The sequence below is a fragment of the Pholcus phalangioides genome, unplaced genomic scaffold (assembly GCF_987345545.1).
Source record: "Pholcus phalangioides strain wild (caught in Gottingen) unplaced genomic scaffold, Ppha-v1.0 ptg000024l_1, whole genome shotgun sequence".
Classification (NCBI taxonomy): Eukaryota; Metazoa; Arthropoda; class Arachnida; order Araneae; family Pholcidae; genus Pholcus; species Pholcus phalangioides.
In genome coordinates this window covers 1,577,931-1,600,203 of record NW_028301616.1, presented here as the reverse complement: position 1 = coordinate 1,600,203, position 22,273 = coordinate 1,577,931, and the positions used below count along the sequence as shown (strand labels likewise).

The 22,273-nt window shown below is 36.8% G+C and overlaps 1 protein-coding gene across 3 annotated transcripts in view; it reads left to right on the top strand.

Annotated features, from left to right (window-relative positions):
- LOC149068557 (pyruvate kinase PKM-like) overlaps positions 1 to 21,612 on the top strand; it is a 38,819-nt gene extending 17,207 nt beyond the window's left edge. For all 3 annotated transcript variants that reach the window (XM_089250604.1, XM_089250603.1, XM_089250602.1), the window contains 10 exons: positions 1,222 to 1,366; positions 5,446 to 5,537; positions 6,767 to 6,901; positions 7,108 to 7,294; positions 8,527 to 8,669; positions 11,946 to 12,073; positions 14,961 to 15,111; positions 15,258 to 15,577; positions 19,428 to 19,546; positions 21,124 to 21,612. In XM_089250604.1, coding sequence (XP_089106730.1) covers positions 1,222 to 1,366; positions 5,446 to 5,537; positions 6,767 to 6,901; positions 7,108 to 7,294; positions 8,527 to 8,669; positions 11,946 to 12,073; positions 14,961 to 15,111; positions 15,258 to 15,577; positions 19,428 to 19,546; positions 21,124 to 21,293 — 1,590 coding nt within the window. In that variant the 3' untranslated portion in view covers positions 21,294 to 21,612. The remainder of the gene's footprint in view (positions 1 to 1,221; positions 1,367 to 5,445; positions 5,538 to 6,766; positions 6,902 to 7,107; positions 7,295 to 8,526; positions 8,670 to 11,945; positions 12,074 to 14,960; positions 15,112 to 15,257; positions 15,578 to 19,427; positions 19,547 to 21,123) is intronic.
- The last annotated feature ends 661 nt before the right edge of the window (positions 21,613 to 22,273 follow it).

The following is a 22,273-nucleotide window of genomic DNA, read 5'->3' as shown; positions in this document are numbered from 1 at the left end:
AAAGTCTAGCCACAGAGAGCAACAGGCCTACAACGGTAGTTTTCAGTGTCGTTACACTTCACTCATGGTTCAAAATATAGACGCCAGCACTATAATAAGCATTATACAGGAAAACAACCCTCTGGTTGGGTTCACTCACAGTTTCCAGCATGGCCCAGGTCGTCTTCAATCCCCTGCTTATATCTCTTCACTGCGACAGAGTGGTGAGCCATGATCTGGTTAGGAGAAGGAAGAGGTCTATCACCTTGGGCAATTTACTTCTGAATGAGTTGTGTCTGAAGTGTGCATCTATATAAAAAATACTGTATTCTTTCACATTAGCCAGCAGGCCATAAAACTCGAGGAACAGCTTATTCAATGGTCTGGTCTGGCTCGTTCCCAAAATTCTAGAGAAAACAAGGTTTATTAGGATCATAACATGCATTCAGTGAATTCAATAGATTTTTAAAATAAAAATATTTGAGAGCTTTTTAGAATGTGAGACTCTAAATTTTCGATTTTTGAATGAATTCTGTGGGTGCCTAGACCAGTGGTACAGAATACAGGGGTAGAAAATCTGCTACAAGCTGCTACAATTTCCAGCCGTTTGCTATATTTTGCTACAAAAACGCCAACACTCTCCAATTATGCGCCATCTTGCACCAAAAACAAAATTTTCTCACAAGATATTTGAAATTGCGTCACAATAGAAACAGACTTTTCAATAACATCATTCGTCCTCCCGGCAATTTTATTTCTTGAGGGCACAAATGGAATTAGCTTGAGGCCCCTTCTCCAAGATTCGGCACCTAGGCTTCCAACAATGTATAAAATGGGGTCAAACATAGAAGAAAATATCTATTTATACCCCCCATCAATAGATTCATGGGCTATATTTACCCCCATCAATAGATTCATGGGCTATATTTACCCCCATCAATAGATTCATGGGCTATATTTACCCCCATCAATATAGCCCTTAATCATGCTGAGACTCAGCTGACTTAACTTTGTTCACTTATGGTATTGCTGACCCTATTTCAGTTCAACTGAAACAACTCTGATCATAATACTTTTTTTTAAGCTGGCACAGTAGGTGCAGTACCACAGTGTACAGTGCATAAAGACCATTTATTGTTTTTTATGAAAGTATAGTGTACATGAAATACATGGAAATTGAATCATGAATTATGCAATGAAATTAATGTTACCCATTTATTCTGTCTCTTTAATGATTGACAGATGGTTAAAACTACGGAACCAAAGTCGATGGCGGCCCACCAGATGCTCGCAGCTGAACAGAATTTCCTGCTGGATCACATGAGTGCCTTGGACATTGACTCGCAAACAATGTATCCAAGGCTGACGGGCATCATTTGCACTATTGGTGAGTTGTGAGAAACATATTTTATTTTTACGAATGGTACACAAGTACTCTTATGGTAAATAAGACAGAATTTTTATTTGTTTTTTTTTATTGTAACGATATAGTGAAAGGAGAAATACTTTTGGGGAAAAAACTTTTGTTCATTGTATGTGGTCATCAAAGCAGTTTGATTAGTGGGATCACAGCTGTGGATGCTTGAGTACACACTATAGCGTTTAACATGCGGGACAGAGCACTTCTTAGAATTGATTCAGAAATCAAAATTTTCCAAATAAATTTTGAAAAATGCTCAAGCCAAGCACCCGTGGGCATAATTCTGCTTTATATTATTTTCAGACAAAATTCTGTTAATGATCTATATCAACATTTCTCAACCTATGGTCAGCGACGATGGCATAGGTGGTCCACAGGTAGACTTGATAATTTGATTCTAACTGAATGAAAAATCCCGTTGTTGTAATTGATATTAATAATATCTACGTTGGTTCAAATAAAAGTTATATCTTCATACTTAGAGTTACAATATCTCATCAATGAAAGAAATTGCAATCCTAAATACAGGATATTGTAGCCATAAAATGCAGTTTACGACAAATTCACTAATTACTGCAGAAATAGATGAAGGATGGGGAAATAAAAATCTGTCACATATCGCAGTAAATAAACATGTATTTGCCAGAAAAAAACATTCAAATGACTAGATGACCATATTTCATTGCCAAAAAAGAACAAAAATAAGGAAACTGGTATCTTAAACATGGTAAAATATGGTACGTTGCCAATTGTCATCAAAACCATTGCCATCAGTGGGCAAAATCCCAAATGGTAGTTGAAATATTGGGGAAAAATAATTCTGACAATATGTAAGATGAATATGCATTTGTATTTATAGCTATATATTTTTTATCATAATAAGTTATGAAAACACTGTTTATCCATGATTTTAGTAGACATTACAAGTTCAAATAAGCATCGCTGAAAGAATGGGACAAATGTATAAAACAATTTGGAACAGCTAAAAATAGTGGAGTGCCCCCTAATGCAGAACACAAAAGGTCCGTCGAATCGTTTCAGACATTCTACTGGTCCTTGGGTTCAGAAAGATTGAGAAACGCTGATCATATTACTAAGCTTCTCATTTTAAATACAATTTTTCTGTGTTTGGTAATACCGAACAACAAATTTTGACAAAGTTTCTGTGTTTGACACAAAAATAGTCATTTCTTATATAATTTGTTGTGCTGAACGCAAATCTATATATATAAAATTGATTTTCTGTCTGTCTGTGTGTGTTTATGTATGTTCTCTATACAAATCTACAATTTTAGATGGATCGTCGCCAAATTTTGCATATATACCAAATGGGACCCGGCTTAAACGATAGGCTACTTTAAATTTTTGTCAGAGCAGGGCAAGTGCCCCAAATGGGCAAAAAACTGTCGGGCAACAATGGTTTTTGGACCTCAACAATCACTTTCCGAACGTTTACTTTGGTTACCGTGGTTCCCTAGCAATGCATTTCAGACGTGTATATGCCTTTACAATGGTTTGTCACTTCTCTAATCCCGTTACTACATGTATAATAGTTTATGCCTTTGTAATGGTTTGTCACTTCTCTAATCCCGTTACTACATGTATAATAGTTTATGCCTTTGTAATGGTTTGTCACTTTTTCAATCAGTAATGAGACTTTTTGAATAGTCATCATAATCATCATCAGCATCGCTTTGAGGGTCAGGCAAAGGGTGATCATCATAGAAATCAGTGTTAAAATTGCCGATTTTACTGTAGAAATGCGGAAATTTAGAGGGGGTTTCCTGCCACATATCAATAATTTTAAAAATTGTATAAAATCCTCGATTTCTGAAATATTGAGTCGCTTAGAGATATACTAAGCTCAGGAGATTAAATACTATGGAGTAATTAACCGGACCTACTTTTGAGTTGGATTTTCATGCAATAATATTGATTTCAACATTTTATTTACATCTTAATCATGAAAATTAATGCCTCCCAATTAATGCCTATTATCTTTTGATATTCAACTGCATAAATTCATATAGTTTACTATATTTCAAAATTAATTATGGACCCGTAAAAATTACATCGAAGAAATTGCACAGCTTTAATTAAGCATTTTTTTTCGCCTATTAATAGGCAGATGGATAACTTGAAGTTCGGGGGGGGGGGGGGGAATTGAAATACTTAGCGCGCGCGCCCCTTAAAAAGTAGGAAAAAATTCAATTATACTTTTTTTTACATCTTTTGTTTATTTCATGAGTTGCGCAGGAAGTCGTCATATTTGTTAACGTGGACACAGTTTGTATGTCCCACAAAGAAAGAGATATCACATGATCCAAAAAGCCTCATTGAAGAAAACCCGGGCAGCGCCGGGTATTATAGCTAGTTTGACTATAAAAAGCCAGATTGGTTACGGTTTCTTCTGAAATTGCACATTTGATGTATTCATAGTCAAAGGCAGATTTTTGTGGTTTTGCCGCTTGTGAGCTGTGCAAATTATTCGTCATTTCTTCTATTCTAGTCCAATTTTCTTGACCTCTCATTCCCCAAATTTGCTGCCCTGTGCTATAACTCTCTTTGCCCCCCCCCCCCCCAACCTCTGTTTTTAAGCCATTCTTTTTGTCACACTCATGCTTGAACACCTTCTTAGTAATTTTTTGGCCATTCTTCTGATCACTCACTGACCTGGTTACTCCTATGCTTATACAGTTTCTAAAGCCACACTTTTTGTTGCTCAGCAATTTAATCGTACTCTGATCTAAGTCACTCTTTTACTTTCTAACTTGCTTTCACACTGTTTTGTTCACTCACAGGCTTATATATATGCTCCAGGTCATTTTTTTGGTCAAATACTTACACTCATTCTGGGTTACTTTTTCTATCACTCACATGCTTGCACACTTTCTTGGTCACCCTTTTGGTCGTTCACTGACTTCCTTGCTCTTTCCCACTTTACATGCTTGCAAACTATTTTGATCACTCACATGCTCTAAGTCACATTTGATTGCTCATCAACCTGGTTACTCTCTCTCTCTCTTTAGATCAATCTTTAGATCGTCATATGCTTTCACCCTTTTTTATTTCATCATTCACTTTCTTGCTTGAATCATTCACTGTTTTAGTTGCTTGAATGCTTGCATACACTGTAGGCCACTCTCCTTGTCACTCACATGCTTGCATGCTTCATTGGTAATTATTTTGGTCACACACACCCTCTAAGCAGAAGCAGATTAATAGTTTTACTGCTTGCGACCAAAAACTTTTTCCTGCCCTTCTCCATTCTACTAATTTTCTTGATCATTCATTCCTCAAATTTGCTACCCCTCAAAACTTGCCATCCTGGGCTATAGCCCGCTGAGCCCCCCTATAAATATGCTTCTGCATATAGTAACACAATACAATACATTGAAACAAAACATGGAAAACAAAATAAATATGCATAAAAACAAAAAATTACATAGAAGCGCAAATTTATTACAGCACAATAGTTCATTTATCTGCTTCCGACACATACTTTGTTTTGCATTGAGCTTGCACTGGACATACAGTCTCTTAGAATTGTCCAATAGTAATTAGCCATCATCTAGGTTGGCCATTTTCTCTGGTAACATTGTTCTATGGCCTTTACCACTTTTTCACCGTACAATAATACACATAAAACACTTTTAACCGTTAACTGTGTGATATCTCTAAAACGAGAGCCAATGAAACTTTTTCATGACATGTTCAACATGTCAAAGCTATACAGAATTGTATTATTTTATGTCGGATGCAATTTCATTGTTTGTCCAATATGTGATTAGTAATCTTACTAGTAACACTTATATTGTCAAGCCAAAATTTCTGTGCTGTTTTATCTCAACCTTTGGAAAAGTGTCAGCGCTTTTGTTGTTGCTTTATTTTAGTATTTAGTATTTTTTTAAATAGTGATTTTTTTTTAGTATTTAATATGACCTTGTTCTGTTTAATATTTCTGTGTGGAGTCAATTACAAATTTGGCAAACTGTAGTGAATACTACTGCTTCTTTTGATGCCAAAATGCATATTTGTGTATAAAGGTCCTGCGTCGAGAGATGTCAATGTCTTGGTGCAAATGATGGAGTCCGGAATGAATGTTGCTCGTTTGAACTTCTCACATGGAACATATGAGGTTGGAATCATCATTATTTGTGTTATTGTATTCATTGCACATCAATAAGAAATTTAATGGAGTCTACTAAGTTATTCTCGTAAAAAAGTGATCTAGATCAGCGTGTCTTAACATATTTTGCTCTATAGTCAGTCCCCTTTAGACAACATTTTCTTTTTGTGGGGGGACCGCCATGTCTTAACCAGGGCCTCCATAACCATATACCAGTGCTTCACGGATCACAATGTTGACCAGGGCAAGGGAATCGTGGGTGAAAAAGAACCACTACCCACACTACAATAGACACTCATAGCAATTACCAATCGATTGTGCCCAACTTGTGGAGGTTCATGATGCTACAAATATGGCTCGGTTTTCATGGGTTAGATGAAAACTGCGTTTTCAGGCAGAAATCAATACACCTCCACCCCCCCCCCCCCCCCCCCACCCTGGAGGGTGTTGGTAAAACTCTGGCTGAATTTTTTTTCTCCTCAAAAATTTCTTCAATATCGGAACAAATTTTCATACAGAAAAACTCTACTTATACACACGCGTATCGCATATTTATTTTTTCCTTTTGCCATTAAGGAGTGGAATTAAGAGTTCAGTTTATTTTATTTTGGAATTGCAAGCATGACTTTGAATCGTTTTTGTAATCTACCATTCGGGATACAAGCGCATGTGTGAAATATTTTGTCATCTTCTAATAAGGTCCAGCTTTAATAGACTAAAGCTGGTGCTGACATAAGTTTCTAGGTGCTCTCCTCCATTCATAAATAGATCAGCTTATTTCTGCGTCTGATATATGCAGGTAAAAAAGATTTTCTCCTAGCATGTCCAAATTATTCAGTTTGATGCTTAGAGCTTTGAATTGAAAACATAAGCTATTTTTTTTCAATGCATTTTGTATTAGCTGAATCTTCCATTTTACATATTATAGTTCAAAAACTTTCAGAAAGAGAAGTGGAGATACATCTGGAAAAAATTCAGAGGTGGATACGAGTTAATCAGGCTCTAGTGACAGTAATTATGATGATGATTGGAACAAAAATTCAGCTCATGACGTGGTTGTTTTACGTTAGTGCATGTATCCATATCAATAAAAATGTTTGTTAGCCGAAGCAGGAAAATCATGAAAAAATCTCCGTTAGCTGAAATATCACTGTACAAGAAAAATTTTAAACTAATCTAATTTTAAACTATTTATGTGCAAGAAGTTGACGATCTGTATAAAATTTTCTAATTTATAGTACCATGGAGGTACGGTTAAGAATGTTCGAGAGGCTGCCAAGATCCTAGCGCAGAAGGAAGGCATTGCTTCTTACCCAGTGGCTATTGCATTGGACACAAAAGGGCCTGAAATAAGAACAGGGCTCCTCGAAGGGGTTGGTATTTTTTAATATTTACATCCTGTTATATTCATTAACCAGATTAATGTCTCTGTAGTTGCTTATTTCTTAATATCAGTAATTCATTATTATTCAATGCTTAAGTAGAGATCAGTTATTCGATTCTAAAAGCTTTCTGTATAGGTATATTAAAAATATTTGGAAAAATTGTGTTAAATCTTAGCTCATTTTCTTATGCAAAGGGTGCAAGTGCAGAAGTTGAGATGGTGAAAGGAGAGAAGGTCACAGTGACCACAGATGAAGCTTATTACGAGAAATGCTCTGCCTCTATGCTTTATTTAGATTACAAGAATATCACCAAGGTTGTTAAGCCGGGAAGCCGAATATATGTGGATGATGGACTCATCTCTCTCGTTGTGAAAAACATCAGTAATTATATTTTCGATACTTTTTATCAGTCTATTTGAGATTTAAAACAAATTCGGAAGGCTGTAATTTTAAAATCTGTTGCCAGGTTTCCTTTAAATTTGTATGTCGATGGTTCATACCATATAACTAAAATGCAGCAATCTAAAATTGATTCACACTAAAATAAAACTAATCATTATGATAAAATAGACCGCTCACACACATATAAAAAAGTCTCACTTCCTTAAAACGGTCTTATTTGACAAAGCCAAGCACAGACACCGTCATTAGTTTTCTTCTCCTAATAACATGTTGCCCATTCCCTCCTAACTTGTCAGATCAACTGCCAGTGAGCGGAGTCAGCTTTTGTTCAAAGTTTGATACTAGAAAGACAGACAGTGTTTGTTTTTTTTTCTTCCCTTCAGGATAGTATAGCAATAAGCATACAGTATAAGTAACAGAAAAGCCTGAATATTTCTCTTCGACGGATTATTATTCTCAGAGTTTGGGGGAAGAAAGCAGTATTAGCTTCACAAAACCGGAAAAAATATTCTTCTTGAAAAAAAAATGTCATTTTACAGATTGTTTTGTGATTTTCATTATGGGAGTTATAATGTGTGATCAATAAAATTTTAAAAACACTTAAACCAGGGCATTGTCAAACTGTGTACTGCGGCACCCTGGTTTACCATCATCCTTTGTCAGGGATGCTGCAAAAGCAGTACCAGTTGTGCAACCTTGAGAACGGTTTTTTATAAACGATTCTTTGTCAAAAAGAGTACTCTAGGGAGCCACAGATAAGCATTGATTAGGGAGAGAGGTACACCAGGTGGAAAAAGTTTGAGAACCCCCTGACTTTTAAAGGATTAAAGGAGTCTCAGTGCATTGCTTGGCCCAGGGGCTTGTGAGCTCAAACTCATAATCTTTTCAGTGTTAATCCTTCCAGCTACAATCTGTTCCATTAAGTGAACATACATTTCTCATCAAAGAAAGAATGGAATGTTTGTGCTGCAATGAAAAAGTGATGGTCTTGAGTTCAAATGCTTGTAAATTATATAATTATATTAACCGTAGTGGGAGGGGGTGGGGGTTGAATTTTGCCACAGCTAAAGTTGTGTCCTGACCTGATGTCAATAAAAATGTTTTTTGTAAGTCATAATGTGTCTCAAAATCGATATGTCTCTAAATTTTTTCAACACTGCTTCTGGTGAGGTCAATATATTGTGAATGTTCCACGTGATGTCTAATTACAGAGGCCAATGATATCGAGTGTGAAATAGAGAATGGTGGGATGCTGGGAAGTAAAAAAGGCTGTAACTTACCAGGCGCCGAAGTTGATTTACCTGCTGTTTCACAAAAGGACAAAGAGGATCTGCTGTTTGGCATTGAGCAGGATGTGAGTAAATATAACATTAACAGAATTTGCTATTTTTTATTCACCATAATTACAAAATTAGATTTTCCTACGTGTTGTTTTTTGACAATTGGTGGCACTTAAAAGTACTGTCTTAGAAATGTGATTCTAGATGTATGTGTATAATATGAAATTAATTTTTTTCTTAAATTAATAGTAGTATTCATTTGGGATGCTTAAAATCATAAGTTAAAACGGGGGGGGGGGGATTTTCCACCTCCACCCTCTCACCTATGCTAATAATACAAATTGTTTGGGGTTACTGTGGGAAACCTTTCTGTATCTGCCAAAATTTTATGCTTAAAATAGCCTTCGCATATACTCAAGAATGACTTGTGTTATCCATAAGACTATAGTAGTCGATTGTTACGATATAACAGCCAATAGAGATGGGTATGATAGCCCATGTCAATAAAATATTCGGCTAAAACAGTATTTCTTAACTTTTTTTTTACCCATGGCTCTTTCTGGATCTTATTTTATTCTCTCGGCTTCCCTGTATTATTCAGGGTGTCCCCCACTTGTGACTGTTACATTGTTACACACTCAGGAGCGAGGCCCTTTCTACTTAGTGAATAGATTTCGTGAGTAAATTTATAGCGATCAGTTTTTTTTATAAGTAATATTGATCTCCAGACCGCTGGGCTAGATTTCATACAGTTTACCTCTTGTAGAAGTTCTGTACGCAGGGTCGCCTTAATATTCTTTATATTATGGCCCACAAGGAAAAGTGATGTTTTGAGCTCCCCATACCAAGCTGGAAGTTAATGTCTCACATATTTACATACATATTCTCAAAAAATTGGTACCAGGTTTCACCATGTAGGCCCTCCCTCTTTCCTGGTTTGAGTCCACTCCTGGCAATGGCAGGGGGAGTCCAGAGCTGCCACTGATTCTGAGGGCACTTCTGCTGGATTCTGATAGTAGTCAAGAGTTTTCTCACTATATTTCCCTTGAAAAGCTTTATTTCTGCAGATCTGAATATTTTTCACAGCTCTCTTTGTCCCCCCCCCCCCCACCTTCACCACCTTTAATAGCTCCCATTTCTATTTGATTTCCATTCATCTCCAATCTCCTTCCCCCCCCCCCCCGAAACCCTGGAATACCCCAGGACTGCAAGGGATGAGCCCCAAGTTGAGAAACAATGGACTAAAATTGTTAATGGACTCAAAAATTTCCCTGACCAAAACTTTTGAAGAAAGAAATGTATAATTAAAAATCTTAACCTTCCAAATTTCAACTTTTTGTTTTTCGAGTTTGTTTTTTCCCCCTTCACAGAACTTTTGCTAGGTAAATTTGTAATTGGCTAATTAGTCTCCACAGGAAGAAATGAGTGTCTTGGCAAAAATTGATTGAAGAAATTCAAATCAGATATGTTCAAGCTATGTAAAAATTGTGAAACACACACACACATATATATATGTGTGTGTGTGTGTGTGTATGTATATATATATATATATATATATACATACATACACACACACACACACACAAACATTAAAAACAGGGTATGTCGATTTAAATTACTTGGTTTTTTTTAAAATCATTGATTTAATTCACAAAATTTAAATTTCTTCATTTAACTTCAATGATATTGAAGTAAAAGTAAACTAGTATGGTATGCATGTTATCAAAATGTGATAAAGTTCTTCATTAAAAAAATATAGAAGATTTGGTAAATAATACACTTGTATCTAATCTTTGAATGCAACTCAGAAAGATTGCTGTTCTATTTCTAGATTTTGTGTATGAGAAAAAATTACAAAAAAAAAAAAGATCTAAACGTAGATATGATTGCACTAAGAATTTGCAATGCATTACAATTTGACATTAGGGTTGCCCTGATAAAAAAGCAAAGAAATTTACTTTTGTATAAAGCATTGAATTCCATGCTCTAATTGTTTATTTAAAATAATAATAGATGTTGTGCTAACATAAAAACCATTTGACTTTCAATTTTAATATGAATAGTCTATAATTTCCTCATTTTTTACCAAAACTCATTAAATCTGTAAAAGAATGAAAACATGTGAATTATTAGCCCCTAGACTGCAGGAATAGCTGGAGAAAACTTGCTCTCAGTGCGGCTAAGTAAAAAAAATTCCTTTTCTTTTTCAGTTGTCTTTTGTGAAAGATATACTCAAAGTCAGGGCTGTCTTAAGAGAGCATCATGGGCCCCCAGTTCAAATGATTTTTCTGAGGCTTCGCCAGGCAAATTCTTGAAAGTTTCAACCAGATCTCATTTTTGCGAGGTCTTTTTTCTCTTGAAGCCCCGGGCTGTGTCCCATGCCTTAAGATGGCATTGCTCAAAGTCATACGATGTAAATACAGTGATACCTTGGCTAACGAAGATAATTCGTTCCTGGATCATGTTTGTTAGCTGAAAACTTTGTAAGCCGAGATATCACTGAGCAGTGAAACGTATCTAAGATAGAAACTTTATATGACATGAAAACCTGTCTACAACGGAATCAAAAAATAGTCCCTTCATTGAGTAATGCTTTTTTGTGTGTGTGCTTGCGAGCATGCATGCAACTTTTATAAAACCTGCATAAAATGGAATATTATTTCAGTCTCTTTATGTTCTGTTTCATACAGGTTTTATTGCATAATAGAATTTTAAAAAAAGGTGTAATATAAACAGAGAATCCAGGTTCGCAGACCCACAATCACCAATGAAAGAGTGATCAGGGGTTTGACTGAAATTCTACCACCACTCAACAATGTACAATCATCCCACATAGTACAAGCAAACTTGTTAGAAAATAGAGAAATAATTAAAAAGAACTAGACTATACATGCATATGTCATTTTAAGAACTGAAAAAAGGCATCATGAATATAAGCCATTCTGATAAGCCATCAGTACCAAAAAAATATCATCCTGAAGTGATGGAGCATGTTGCTACACCACAGTAATGGGAGCACACTGAAGGTTAAGCAACATCATGCAAGTTGAAAACATGTCATAATAAATGCACCCCCCCCAACTGCACAAGAAAAAATCTTGTCAATAGGATATTTTTTCCAATTATGGAATTATTTATTTATATATATATATATTTATTTATTTATAAAATATTCAATTTTTTTTATCAATGAACATCTTTAAGAAACATATTTATCCAATCAAGAAGTGCTAGCGTACCAGTGTGTAGGTTCAATGGGAATGAATCTGCATATGTTGGTTCTATTTTAACTCTTCGTAATATACAAATGGGAATTCAAAACTGCATTGAGACTGAATTTTTCATTGCAGGTTGATATGGTGTTTGCTTCATTTATCCGCAATGCCAAAGGTGTCAAGGAGATCAAAGATATCCTGGGTGATAAGGGTAAACACATCCTCATCATACCAAAAATTGAGAACCACGAAGGAATCAAAAAGTATTTGTTTTTCCTCTTTTCTTTTTTTTAACCAATGATATTTGAATTTTCCGAAACTTAAATGTCTTCAAGATTTTTAACTTGATGCCCAAATTTTCAGTTTCCAGTGTTTCAAAATGATAGATAGCATAAAATAATTTCTAGTGGGAGATGAAGGCAGGATCACCAACTACCAGAATTCCTGGGAAAAGCGTCACATTCTTTACATGTTTGAACCATCTCTTTTGAGGCATGCGCCACATCTACCAATGGGCTGTTTGCACACATTTTATTTTCAAAAGTCTTTAGCAGTTTTTTAAAGCTGTAAAAATTTAACAGTTGAATATTGATACTACACTGCTGGCCACCCAAATTGCAACACCAAGAAAGACAAGAGATATCGCAACAATATTTATTTTGTAGATAACATGTTGACCAAGCATCAAATGATTAAATTTATAGACTTCTGTGAAGTGTGGTTCCTGCCAAAATCAGTGGCCAGAGTAGCCGCCATTGTTGGAGATCACCGCTGCCACACGCCTCGGCATTGATTCAAAGAGACTTTGGATGTGTTCTTGGGGTACAGCAGACCAAGCAGCTTCCACGCGTTGCCAAAGTTGATCTGGTGTGGCAGCTGGGGATGTAATCTGGGTCAATCGTTGAGCAACCATGGACCACATGTTTTCTATCGGCGAAAGATCCGGAGAGCGAGCTGGCCAGGGAAGCAATTCAATCTGGCGATTGACGAAGAACCTTTGGACAATGCGTGCCACGTGTGGTCGCGCATTATCCTGTTGAAATATGGCTGTCGGCAAGCCCTGAAGGTAAGGAAGGACAACTGGCTCCAACACCTCGGAGATGTAGCGCTGGTTTTTTAAAGTACCGGCAATGCGTACTAGAGGAGTGCGAGAGTGATATCCAATACCGCCCCATACCATAATACCCGGTGGAGGACCAGTGTGGCGGTGCATAACGCAGCTGTTCAGCATCCTCTCTCCACGGTGTCTCCAGACTCGAATCCGACCATCGTGGTGTTGCAGACAGAAGCGTGACTCGTCAGTAAAGACAATTTCATTCCATTGTGCCGTCCACATCCTTCTTTCATCGCACCATTGGCGGCGGAGACGTCTGTGGTTCTGCGTCAAGGGTAGACGAAGCAATGGACGTCTTGCGGACAGACCACTCTGCTGCAAACGGCGTCGAATGGTACGCGCAGACACTGGGTGATGCGGTACAGACTGAATGTGCTGTGCTATGGTTCGTGATGTGGCTGAGCGATCCATCACTGCCATACGCACAATACGCCTGTCATCACGTGAAGTGGTGCACTGAGGTGGATGCGATCAAACACGTCGGTCCGTCGTACCCTCCTGCATCCAACGATCACATATCCGCATTACAGTTGTTTGGTTTCGTCCAACACGACTACCGATTTCCCTGAAAGATAATCCACAATCTCGGTAGGCCACTGTCCTTCCTCTGTCGAACTCGGATACTTGATCAAAAGATGATCGCTGTTTTCTACGAGGCATAATTGATCGTTTTTTTGAAAAAACCACAAGAAAAACACAATTGCCGTACTTCAAATCGTCGAAATCTCCAAGCCTTAAATAGCGCTTTGAAGTGGCGCCACAGGCGCGCGTGATGTGCGTCTGCGCTGAAATTCTAATCATTTGCATATCTCACCTCCGCTAATGCATGTTGTAAATTTCATATTATTTGCATGCTTCCTTCAGGGTGTTGCATTTACGGTGGCCAGCAGTGTACTTGTAGTTTGGGATGTTGCCTCTGTCTGTCAACATGAAACTTAGAGAGAAAATTAATAAGTCAAGAGAAAAGAAACCAAATGTGACTTGCGGCCCTGTTTTGTTAGGGATGTAAGCCTGTGACCTTGTGATATTGGGCCATGCTGTATAGAACTGAGGATGCTATGCCAAGGAACTCTAGAGCCACTGGCCCTCAGAGTTCCTTTGCTTGCTTGAGCCTCAGTCTCTGTGGATTGGAGGAATGGGACCCAGGTTCTTTTTTGCTTGTGTCTGTCATTTGTTACCAAACTGACTGATTTCATGAATTATCGGTTAATCTTTCACAGGTGAAGTGCTCATGTGCTATGTAGTACATGAAGCCAGTTTCAGGTGTTGTGCTTTTTTTTCACAAATGCTGGATTTCTTTCGGGAATTATGGCACACTCTGTTGTAGATATCTTCAGTCATATAAAATTTGACGAGAATCTCAAAAGATGACACCAAGACTCACAAGCATAGGCAGAAATAGTTATAGAAGTCTGGGGGGCACGGTCATAATTGCTGGGGAGGGCACAATGATGATAATGCCAATTCATATATACACATATCCATGAGATCACTCGACTCTGCCTTTGAAGCTGGGGGGGGGGGCGGCATTGTCCCCTACCTTGTATCTCCACTTTAAAAAACAACATTCAACTAATGAAAATAAAATATACGAGAGAAAGCTCAAGATCTCAGTTGCTTCAAAGAAATCAAAACTGACAAAAATGTCTGACTTCACTATATCATGCAATTCACTTTTTATTTATGAGTATCAATATTTTGAGCATGATGTACGAATTTTCAGTGGTGTGGACAGTGGCATGTTTAAAAGGGGGGGGGGCTAGCATTTTATAGCCCAGGTCAAAAAGTTCTGAGGACTGCAATTTGAGAAACGAGTAGCCAGGAAAATTAGTAGAATGAGAGAAGAGGGACACAATAATAAATCTGCTCTGGGTAAGTTGAGGTACCAACGGTAATTCGAACGTGTGCCTAGTTTAATTGCACAAAGTTGACAGAAGTATCTTGATCGATCATTTGGTGCATCATTTTTAAATTGGTATGATAAAACGCCTTGATTATTCAAAAATTGTTTCTTCTGCCATTTCGTACTATTGCAGGATTGATGAAATAATCGAATCCTCTGATGGCATTATGGTTGCTCGAGGAGATATGGGCATTGAAATACCAACTGAGAAAGTCTTCCTAGCGCAAAAAATGATAATTTCTAAATGCAACAAACTTGGAAAACCAGTTATTTGTGCAACTCAGGTGATTTTATTGCAACACACTGCTGTTGTTATTTCTTCCAAAATATTCATTTCAATGTCACATTAAAAGCATTCTTCCGCTAATTAAATTATCCATCGTTGTAATTAAGTCCTGTTGATTCTGTTTTTCAAATACTGTATTTTTAGATGCTGGAGAGTATGGTGAAGAAACCTCGTCCAACAAGGGCCGAAAGCTCTGATGTCGCGAATGCCGTCTTAGATGGTGCAGATTGTGTCATGCTGTCGGGTGAAACAGCAAAAGGGGAGTATCCTCTCGAAACTGTTCAAGTCATGCACAAGATATGCTGTGAGGCAGAGGCGGCATTTTTTCACCAAAGTATCTTCAACGAGCTCCTGATAAAGACTCCCTCACCTTCTGACTGTACAACAGCCATAGCCATCGCTACTGTCACCGCTGCTATGAAGACCCTTGCTGCTGCGATCATTGTACTCACTACAACTGGAAGGTCAGTCTGTTATTCTTCTGCATGCTTTAGTAAAAAACCCCCTTTTAACAATTTTTACTTAAACAGATTTGTTATTTTGTGTTATCGCCTGCTCGAAAAGTGATGAGAAACAATAAACAATTTTTTTTGAAGGCCAATAACTGTGATGTAACGAAGATGATAAAAGACCAGTCAGTACCTGCAATTTTTAAACAGAGTTCCTAGATTCATTCTGTTACACATGCTGCTATGATCTAAACAAGTGGTTTTCAAGCTTGTTACACCTGTAGGCTTCTTTGTCCTGTGACTATATACTATGGCTTTCAAGTCTACCAGGTTTTCCAGAATTTCTACTCTGTTCGTTACATTCCCAAAGAGATCTTGTAACTCCCAAATTTAGACCTTGATTGAAAAAAAAACCCTAATTTTTTCGGGAAAGAAAATTATTCCTAAAGAATTCACCTAGTTAAAGTCTTTTGCCTGTGTTTTTATCCCCAAAATACGCACAAGTAAAGTAAATTGCCACCATTGTCCCAAATTACGAAGAGGTGGTTTAATTTTGGTGAATAAAAAGACAATTAGTCAAATAATCTGTCAGTTTGGCTTCACCACAGTTGAATTGGCATGACAACCTGTGTTTTAGATGACCATACACCACCTTTAGTTTATCTAGGCTTTTTTTTTTTTTGGACCTATGGCTACTTTTGTTGATGTGAGTGTGGTAATGCAGCACAGTGCAAATAATTAATTTATAAGAGACTATTTCTTTTGTATGATGGTAGGTAATGACATGAAATTCACATCTAAATATGGTGATAATTGGCGACTTTGCACTAAAACAATGTTGCATTTTTCCGAAGTGAAAAAAAACCCTTATGATATTTTGCTTTCATCAATGAAAAATTCCTACTGTTTTTTTTTTTGGGATTAAAAAAACCTTTTTGTATGGAATTTAGATCTGTGGTTAAATAATTTCCCAGCTGTTGTTCCCCAAAGTTGGCACCTATGATACACCCTCACAGGCATGGCTTTCATACTGGAAGAAGGGAAGGATGAATCATGTTGCAGTGATACCTCAGCTATTGAATGCCTCGGCTAACAAATTTTTCAGCTAACGAAGATTTCTTCTGTGATTTTTCTGCCTTGGTTGATTAATATGGATTCGACTAACAAACATTTTTGTTGATATGGATGAGCATGCTAACATAAAACAGCCACATTGTGAGTAGAGTTTTCATGCCAGCCATCATCAGAATTATTTCTCCTCCTAACCAGATCATGACCCTCTACTCAGGAGGTCGTAGAAGAGCTGGACCGTGCTGGAAAATGTGCATGTATGTGTTGTGAACCTAATGTGAAGGGGGTTTCTGTGTAATGCTTGTTATATAGTGCTGTCATTGATTTTTAAAATCATGAGTGAAGTGTAATGATTGAATAATTTTATTACTAAAGGGCTGTTGCTCTCAGTGCTAAGACTTTTTGATGGGGAGATTAGCTCGTATTCGTGTGTCAAAGTTGAGAACCACAGAAAACCAACTTCAGCCGACTACCATTGTGGTAACATTAGAATTACTGTCACTTAAGCCAAATAAACTCATACCTCAGAATGTTTTTCCAGATGAACCTCTACTTCTCTTTCCGAAAGTTTTTAAATCATTTCATGTAAAAGATTCAGCTTATAGAAAATTTGCATTGAAAAAAAAGGAGCCTTATGTTATCAGAGCATATTTTCTTTCAATGCAAGACTCTTAGCATCAGTCTGCACATTCTAGGAGCTTATTATTTTCCCTGTGCATGTATCAGACACGGAAATGAGCTGACCAAATCACAAATGGATGGGGGACACCTACGAACATGATTGGGTTTTGTCAACAACAGGGTGCTGTTGGTTGCTTAAATACGAGGTAGTATAAAATAAAACAATATTTGTTATCTCATCTTTCTGTAAATTCTCATTTATCCAATTTTGAAGCTCTTCATTTTAGCTTCTCTCATTTCTTGGTTATTTTAAAAAACTTATCCCTAATCCTAAAATTTAAACTTATCCTTAATCTTATAACTTCCAAATTTTGACCATGATTGAAAACCCCTAATTTTGAGAAAAGAAACATTTCCCAAAGAATTCACCTTGTTAAAGTTCTTTAACTAGTTCGTTATCCTAAATTTTTGGCAGTACCTGAAGTAGGGGAAAGATTTTTCCATAGAAACCTATGAGAAACTAAACTGCATTATGGCTAAAGAATGTGATTTCGGAACAAGTTATCTTAGTAAGGTATCACTGTATTATTATTATTTGTTTTTTACCCTATCAATTTTTTTAGAGGAGGTTGGTACCTCTAAAGATCTCATTCTCTAGGTGCCGAGCTCCAGCGTGTGGGAGTCATGCTCACAGCCCCTCATGAAAATAATAGAGTGGAGCCTCAATAACTTTACACTCCAATAGTATCAATAATTAAAGCAGATTTAAGCAGATGTGAAGTTACATTGGATTTAATCTTGCCCTCACAGTTTTTAAATATCATGCGCGTGTAATTATATATAGTTGAAAATTTTTCTATGAAATGTTTTCAAATAACCTTGAATTAGAGTGAAAGAGCACAGTTTCAAAATATCTGTTACTTGTGGATGAATAGTGCAGTCTTTGAAAATAAGGAAAATTTTCATTTTTAACTTGGAAATCTCGTTCTAGCATACTCAACCATCACTCTTTTAAAAATTAGAGATATCATTCATGGATAATTCACGCTTATCTATTAAATTTGTAGTTCCCAGATCGGGTTTTCTGGTTCCAAACAATGGGAAGTGACCCTATCCTCCGGAAAGATTCTTTGACCAAAAAAAAAATTTTTAAATACATGTCGTCATGAACAATGTAGTGTAAAGAGAAACAATGTCACTGTCCATTGTTCATATAAAGTACAAAAGTTTGAATTATCAAGCGGAGATGATGAATTTCAGAAAGAAAATTTGCATTCCTCTGTGGAGTATATGAGTTTTCTTTCCGAACTTCATCTTCATCTCTGTTTAGTTATCCAGGCTTTTGTGCATTGAATGCAGTGTGAATTTATCAGCCCAACAACACCTGAGCAATTTAGAAAAATTTGTTGTGATAGCAGTTGTCTTGTAATTGTAGTGGGTATATGTGGGGTTGAGCCACCTCGTGCCAAGTTAAGGTTCTCTCACACGGATTGCATTGGACGCACATGGCATGGAGAAAGATAGTAAAATGTCTTGTTTGACACAAACTGCAAAATACCTTAGGTTACCACGAGCCAGCTAGAAGTAGTGTTGAGCTTTTTGGCAGTCACCATCGAGGGGAGACAGTGGGTTGAAAGGAAAAACTCAGGAAGTGTTTAATATGCTCGGTATGTTTAGCTCCGGAACAATCTCTTTTATATTTGTAGTCCTTTCAAGCTGTCTTCTGTTGCTATCCATTTCAAAATGTCTGACCATTCCCCATTGTGGTCTAGATGTATCCTCTCATCATGCCATTATTCTATATGGCCTTTGTATTGAAAGCCATAAAATGATTGCTTGCCTATCTGCCCGATTCAACTGTCCTTAGAGAAGTTTCTCCCCTTTGAATTTAGTATTGTGTGCTAATTACGGGAACAATAAATATTGAGTTACCAAGGCAGTCAAGTTATTCGCTTGACAAGTTATCATGGTCATACTGTAGTTGTGAATTGGTGTGAATCTGGTTCCTCTCAATTATTGCGTTGGTACACCTCATTTGCAGTGTCTCATTGTGATGCCACCCTTTGAAGCCCTGACACACACTGAGAACCCCTGATCTGAGATATGTCTTAATTGTTATTTGATAAAAACAAATAGAATAATTTTTTTATTTCTCAACAATTCATATTTGCAGAACCGCCCATCTTATCTCGAAGTATCGTCCACGGTGTCCTATAATAGCCGTGTCCAGGGTAGGTCTCACTACTAGACAAGCACATCTTTGGAGAGGAATCGCACCCATCCATTACACTGGTAAGTCAATCTATCAAAATTTGATTGTCACTCTTACTCACAAAAGCTAGTGATGTTTATTAACATGCACATCAGGCTGCTTAATGAGACCCAGTTGTCGTGCGTTATTAAGAAAGTGTTGTTTAAGGGATCAAATGCTAAATTTTACTCAGTGTTTTGAAATGAGAGTTTTTAGAAATGCTAGAAATTTAGCTATTGAAGCGTAAATTACAATATTTTAATGTGTATAAGGAGCCCCTGATTTTTTAGGCTTAAAATTTGAAAGGAAAAGTTTTTAAAGATGTTTCTTATGTTAACACATAAAAAAATATATTTTTATTTTCATTTATCATAGAAACCATTAAATTCCTCATCTCTCAGCTGATGCATCACAATCAGCTACATCAGGGGTGGCCAACTTCTCACTGTTCAAGGGCCAACATAAGGGTCAGCTGCAGTGTCGGGGTGACACCTGGAACAAAATATTGTGAAACACAAGCAATTTAGTCATAAAAAATTTTACCCCGGGCTCCACTTCTTCATAAACTGATACATATCCATTTTATTTTCTGTTACTGTTTTTTTTTGCACACAAATTAGTCCATTCAATTACATACATAGTTGAAATTCAATTGCATCCACATGAAATTTTTCAGACGAAACATTTTTTTCTGAAATTATTTTTATCCTTTAACTCCTAATTTGGCAACCGGTGGGGCCGCACAGGTCAGATAGACGCTCAAGGAATCGATTCATGCACCAATAGACCCAGGGTCGTCTTAACAGCATCATGGGCCCCTGGCCAAGTGATTTTTCTCAGGCCCTACCTGGAAAACTTGCATGTCGTCTCTTGAAAATTTCGACCCAGATCTGATTTTTGTGAGGCCCATGCATTAAGATGCCACAGGGTAGACTTAGAGAAAAGTTTTATTATTGGGATGGAAAGCATGTCAAAAGCCAGTCATGTGGATAGTATTGACTGTCATGGGTAAACCCATTGATGGCACTAAGATGAAAAAAATTAGAATTGGTGCCTAATATTCTTTGTGTATAACTTAATTGAAGAGGAAGGACAGCACAGAAATGTAGTTGTATCATTGGATTATCTGGCATAATTATTGGAAATTATGCCAGCGTATCTACTTAAAGGGGTGCGCAAGTCCTAGACAAGTAAAAAAAATACACTATTTTGTACAGATTTTGTCGGCGAAAAAATTGCTTGGTGCATATGAAATTTTGCTGGCATCTAAACTTTTTTTTGATTTGTCAAGCCCTGACTTAGTATCATCAGTATCGATTTATCTTCTGATTTATATATTGATTATTCTTTTATGATTAAATTGATTTATTGCATTGATTTAAGTTTATTAATCATTTAAATTTCATAGTTTCAATGAGACTTGTGTGCTGCTTACATGTTCACTATTGAAATTTATAATTTTCAATTTATCTCAAAAAGCCGATTTGGCAAAACCAATGCTAAATTTAGAATCAGAGCCCCTAAATTTTTCTTAAATTTACTGATTTATTTGGCAATCAAATCAGTGTGTTGGGCAGTGTTATCGTTCAATGTAATTTTGTACTCATTATTCCTGCAGCGGAGCGACTTCCAGACTGGCCAACTGATGTTGATACTCGTATCAAGCATGCAGTAGACTATGGAAAGAAGCGAGGTTTCATTCGTCCGAAAGATGCTGTGGTCATCGTTACAGGATGGAAACAGGGAGCCGGGTCTTCTAATACTTTGAGGGTTATTTTCGTTGAATAAGACTTAGTACGAGACGTTTCACTTTACCTTTTGTATTTATTAGTGGCGTGAGTTCTGATAAGCTGCCACTATTTTTTTACAATAGTTTTGAATTTATTTATTCTAAAAAACAAGAAATAATTTTCTTTTTTTGCTGTCAAAAATATATTGTATATATGCATGAGAAGTATTTTCGACCTCATAAAAAATAATTTTTTATATAAAATTGTGTTTTTTTAATATATGAAACAAAAGTGTTTTTTTTTTTATTGTATGGATATAAAGTGTCAATGGTGGTGTCCTGTTTAGTAAACAATAAAAGAACTATTTAAACCATGTTTTTTTCATTGCATTTTAGTCAGTATATATATACATATGTGAATTCTTGAGTGCAATGATACATACCAGGGATACTTCACCAAATGCCAACCCTGTCCATATCGCTATACTTCAATTTACTACCATTAATGAGTTGGGTTGGAAATAAAGGCGCCATGTCGCCAATATTGGTGGTCGCCTCAAGCTTGTTAGGAAAATATCTATCTTCTTCCCTGAGTTTGAACCAGGGACCATGATGGCAACCTTCACTGTGGTAGACGAGCATGTTATCACCATGCCACTCGGGCATTGCATACCAGGGCTGGACAAATCTAAAAAAATTCATATGCCCTAAAAACACATTGCTTTTTTTTTCTTTTGAGCAGATTTTTTCCCATGCATTCTAAATGAATGTGCTGCTACTTATTGATAAAAATATACAAATACAAATACAACGCCACAACAGGCAAATTGCCCAACGAGGTGGCTGACTTAAGAACATCATGGATCCCCGAGCCATTTTTTGGAGGCCCTACCTACCTACTACTACTACACCACACATGCACCCCGTCCACGGTACATGCGGGAGTGTACGTGTAGTGAAACCTGACGTGAAGTTTTTTGTTGTTTCTCTGTAATGCTTGTTATGTGTAGTGCTGCCATCTGCCACCAGTTTTTCTAAC